We start from the raw sequence: 5,099 nt of genomic DNA on the forward strand, positions 1-5,099 counted from the left end.
TCAGTCTCTCCTTCACACCTCTCCCCGCCCCCAGCAGTCGCGCTCCCCAAGCCTCCACCCGCGCGTGGGCAGGTGCGCCTCCTCGCCTTCTCTGTTGCTGATTGGCGCCCAGGTTGGGGAGTCACCGCCCAGCGCTTATGTCAGAGTGCGTGCTGTCCCGGCCCACCTCGCCTTTGAACTTCGCCGCTTTTGGCTCTCGTTCACCAGCCACCCCGCATTCTCAGCCAGGTACTGCGTTAAGCAAGGCAGCTACGGGAAAGCCACGGGAGGGGGGAGGGAGCTACGGTTGTGGACACAGGAGAGAAGAGAACCAGAGAAGCGAAGGTGGAGAGAGGGAAAAGGAGGAGCTTCCTGCCCTCGCCAGCAAATTACCTGGCCACTTAATCCCAGAGACTCCGGTACTTGGGCCCCAGCCTCTGGTGCTGGCAGCCCTCAGGCCGGCCGCCCTCTCCTACCCCGCCCTTCCTGCCCCCACTCGCCCCCCGGGGCCTGCCTGGGTGCCGAGACTGGCATGATCAGCTGAACTTTGCGGGGTTAGTGCTTTTCTCTGGCTTCCCTCAGCGGTACGGAGGCGAGGGGAGCTCAGAGCCCCGGCTCAGGACGGACAGACAAGCAGACAGACAACCGCGCCCAGGCTGTCCTGCAGAGCCTCTGCACTCCCCACCCCCACCCTCCTAGCCTCCGGGACCATGTCCAAACCTTCAGACCACATCAAGCGACCCATGAACGCCTTCATGGTATGGTCCCGAGGCCAGCGGCGCAAGATGGCCCAGGAAAACCCCAAGATGCACAACTCAGAGATCAGCAAACGCCTAGGCGCCGAATGGAAGCTTCTGTCTGAGGCAGAGAAGCGGCCGTACATCGACGAGGCCAAGAGGCTACGTGCCCAGCACATGAAGGAGCACCCCGACTACAAGTACCGGCCACGGCGCAAGCCCAAGAACCTGCTCAAGAAGGACAGGTATGTCTTCCCCCTGCCCTACCTGGGCGACACGGACCCGCTCAAGGCGGCCGGCCTGCCTGTCGGGGCCTCCGACGGCCTCCTGAGCGCGCCCGAAAAAGCTCGGGCCTTCTTGCCGCCCGCCTCTGCGCCCTACTCCCTGCTGGACCCCGCGCAGTTTAGCTCGAGCGCCATCCAGAAGATGGGTGAAGTGCCCCACACCTTGGCCACCGGCGCACTGCCCTACGCGTCCACCCTGGGCTACCAGAACGGCGCCTTCGGCAGCCTCAGCTGCCCCAGCCAGCACACGCACACGCACCCGTCCCCCACCAACCCGGGCTACGTGGTGCCCTGTAACTGTACCGCCTGGTCTGCCTCCACCCTGCAGCCCCCCGTCGCCTACATCCTCTTCCCGGGCATGACCAAGACTGGCATAGATCCTTATTCGTCAGCCCACGCCACGGCCATGTAACACCCATCCCGGCCCGCCAGACCTGGAGGGCGGCCTGGAAGCGGGGTCTGCACCCTGTCCTCTGCGCCTAGCCTGGGCCTGCAGACGCCTCGGGGCCAGCCCTGCCTGCCGCCCCCTACCTTACCCCAGACTCTGCATCTCTCTTCCAGGGGGATGATAGGGGCGTCCTACCGGACCCAAGGCGCAGACAGGTGCCAGAAACTTGCGAACGTTATGACAGCTATACAGTTGCCCCTACCCCAACTGTCCCAAAACAAATATCCGACTGTACCCCCTTTGGACAAAAACAAAAACAAAAAACTAGGCAGTTTGCTTTATTTATGTCCCCTCCTCTCTCCTCTGATGGGCTTTGGACTCCAGAACTCCCACACTCTGGTATTATATCTAGAATATGCATTTTTTTTTTCTTTTGCACCCTGAAGGAAAGAGTTAGCTCTGTGTTTTGCCATCAGACACAGCTAGGTGTCATTTGCTCCTCATGTGTGGGGGAGAGGCTTAAAAGTTTAAAACTACAGAAAGGGAAACATTTCTATTTAAAATCATGCTATGATAGTGTTTGCTTCTTTAAAGGTAAAACAAAGGACCCACATGGTTATTTACTTTGTATAAAGCAGTGCTCCTAGAGACCTAAGTTTACTTTTAGACAGAATGTCGGGTTATGAAGTCAGGAAGTAGAAAGTGAACAAAATTTAAAAGAATAAAAACATCCTAAATGGTCATAAATGTTTTGACGATGTCTTGGAAATGTACCTAGAAGGATTTCATCTCCTTACTCTGTTCATTTGTTGAACAAAGACGTTTCGAATAAAGACAATCTGTCATTGCAAAAAGTAACCTTTGATGTGCCTAAAATCTGAAGCCAGGAGGCCAGGGCTGTGGGGCGGAGGCGTTGGGTCGCTGGGAGGCTGAGAGTGCATAGAGTGACTCTAGCAGTGGTGGCAGGTGGCTGGCCTGCGTTGGCCGAGCCTGGTGGCCTTTGGGCTGGATGCAAAGGGGCCCAGAGTCTGGGATTTGTCCTGATTGCACCCTCCGAAACCGCTTTTTGCCTTTAGAGGCTGGACAAAGGTATCCGTCCCTGGTACGTCATTCCGTCCCTGTGTTCTTCACAAAGTGGTCAGACAACTTTAAGGAGCGGATGAGCTAAGACAAAACCAGAGGTCTGGATGCATTCTCTTTAAAAAAAAAAAGAGAGAGAGAAAAGAAAAGAAAAAAAAAAAACTCCAAAGGAATGGACAGAAGCACGAGTCTATTGGGAACAAATTGCGAGTCGAGCATCCTGTCCTGCGATGGGTGTTTAAGTTCAATGCGTGGGGGAAGACTGGTGGAATCGATTTTATTTTTAAACAGGTGTTTGGGACTCGATGCTGGTTTTTAAGTTAAAAAATAAAAGTCTAAGAAATGCAGTGGGAGACTTTTTACTAAAACCCTGTGTGAGCAAAGTGAAAAAGAAGTCGATAGTGACACGGCTTGGGCAACGAGTTTTTAAAAATGAGTAACTCAGAGCCCTTGGTGTTTAACAAACAAGGAAAAGAACCTCCCCCTTCCCCCGCCCCCAATGGGTGAATGTTAGCTTGAAGATTGCTGTTTTTCGTGGAAAGGACCTTCTGATGCCTTCCAGTACAACTCTTTGAAACTTATTCTCAAAATCGAAGTGTTACCCCCAAACCCCCGTCTCCTCCCCCCAAAGCCGTGCTCACGCGTGTTTTCCATAGGTCGGGTGCTTTTCCCACTGGCTTTGCTATGGTGTGGGATGGGGGTGGGGGGCAGCCTAGCGGCTGGTCTGCTTTCTGCTGCTGCTGAGGGATTTGTGCGCCTGCCTCTGCCGTTTCCAAAGGAGTCGGTGGCTGGAAGTGCACTAGAAATGTTGTCAACAGACCCTAAAGCCAAAACCCACGGATTAGCATATTGTCCTCAAAACAATTAGAAGTGTTTGAGGTGTTATTTGGAGCCTATTCATCCGAGCCCCTTTGTCAAAGGGGGGGTTTTCATTATTAAAAAAAAAAAAAAAGTTAGCAGTTGTCCATCTGGCTGAGCTGAATAGCAAAGTGATCCGTGTTGTATATGCTTTTCTCATTAAGAGCTCTTTTGAGACCGATGTTAGAATTAAATGGTATAACACAATTAACATACACGGGCGCTGAATAGGAGGGGACGCCTATAAATAATAGATAGATAAATAAATGAGCGATCAGGCGAAGGTAAACAAAGGCGGGCTGGGGGACGTGTGCGGGGAGACCGGGCGGGCTGCGCCACGCTTACTTAGCATCACAAAACCCTCTTACAAATCGAGACAATTAGGAAGTGACTTGCCTCTGGTGGCCGTCGGGTCTGGAGGCACCGGGCGCTTAGGGAAGGCCCCTCCTCCCGCCCCCTAGGAAGCCCAGGAGGCTAAGGGCGGAGGCGCCAAGGTTTTGCTGTCTGATATAACCCCAACTGACAGTCCTGTCAGCAGCTCTGATCTCCCTCATAGCTCAGTGTCCCTTAACATCTCCTAAGATGAAGCTTACAGGGGTCTGGGTGTCTCCCCGCAGAGCTCGGCGCTCCAGCGCCCGGGGTGCACAGAGTGCCTCAGCCCGGAAGGAACCCCGAGCTTTCGGCCCCACCAAAGCTCCCAACCGACACCGAGATGGGCTTAGGCTGGGAAGGGGCACCAGGTGGGTCCGAGTGGGGAAGGCTTCAGGAGGTGGCGGACTGGGAAACTGAAACCAGGGTTCCACATTGCGCCTGACTCGGAAGGGAGCTCCAGGAAACTGGGGTGCGCTGTAGCGGGGAGGCGCTTGTGCACAGCGGCTGGGCGACTGAGACTTCTTTATAGCCGGCAGAGAGCAAGGGACCCAGCACAAATTTCGGGACCTAACGCCACGGATCTAGATCGGGCCGTTTCTGCTTGGCACACCTCGTCTCCTTCCTTCCCAATCTGGCTATGTCCGGCTGTCTGCCCTCCTTAGGCCTGGCCCCATTCTGGGCCCCGAAGGGCCTCAGCCCAGCCTCCCCGCGCCCTGGGGCCGCAGAGCCTCTGCCGAGGTGTGCGGCCGGGACTCGCCCTAACAAACAGCCCAAATCCTGCTCGTCACGCCGCTGACAGGGGCCTATTACTGACTTTGAAGTCAAGCGCAGACAAAAAGAAATCCCCTGGGGTGTGTGGAGGGGTTAGGGGGGAAGCCGTCCCTGTCAAACCTGTTTGCTCACAACTGTCTCTTTCTTTCAAGAAAATCATTAAAGCAAACCTGTAGGGAGAGGAGCGCCCCGCCCGCCCGGAGTCAGGAAAGCGGATTCTCCCGAGCGCGCGTCGCGCAACCCAGAGCAGCCAAGAGTCTCCTTCGACAGACTTGGCATGTTCGGGAGATGGCGAACTCCCGTAGCGCGCGGGGCGCGGGGGACTTTGCAGGAGGAGATTCCGTCCACCCCTCTGCGCTTTGCTCCAGTCCCGCAGCCCAGGGGTCCGGGACTTCTGTCCGAAGCCTGGGCCGCCCTCGAGCAGTGGAGCCAGAGGGTGCGATTGTTTCCAGGGGACAAAAATTTTTGACCCAAATACGTGCCGCGCTCGTTCCCGCCTCTCCTCTCCTGGGTGCTTCCCAGGACCGCAGAGACTTGACCAGCATCGTGCTCCGGCTGGCAGCCGGCGGCTCTGCGGCGGCAGTGGCAGAATTGTTTGGGTTTTAGGTTTTCGTTCTTAACCTTGGCAAC

At 55.7% G+C, this 5,099-nt stretch overlaps 1 protein-coding gene across 1 annotated transcript; it reads left to right on the top strand.

Annotated features, from left to right (window-relative positions):
* The first annotated feature begins 203 nt into the window (after window positions 1-203).
* Window positions 204-2,438, top strand: SOX14 (SRY-box transcription factor 14). The gene has a single exon (XM_019746632.2). It carries the CDS (start codon window positions 690-692, stop codon window positions 1,410-1,412), a length of 723 nt encoding a protein of 240 aa, XP_019602191.1. The 5' UTR covers window positions 204-689; the 3' UTR covers window positions 1,413-2,438.
* Window positions 2,439-5,099: the final 2,661 nt, after the last annotated feature.

Source organism: Rhinolophus sinicus, linkage group LG10, assembly GCF_036562045.2.
Source record: "Rhinolophus sinicus isolate RSC01 linkage group LG10, ASM3656204v1, whole genome shotgun sequence".
In the NCBI taxonomy this organism is placed as follows: domain Eukaryota; kingdom Metazoa; phylum Chordata; class Mammalia; order Chiroptera; family Rhinolophidae; genus Rhinolophus; species Rhinolophus sinicus.

Excerpts from the sequence above, each read along its gene's own strand:
- SOX14 (XM_019746632.2), top strand. The coding sequence starts at position 690 with ATGTCCAAACCTTCAGACCACATCAAGCGACCCATGAACGCCTTCATG.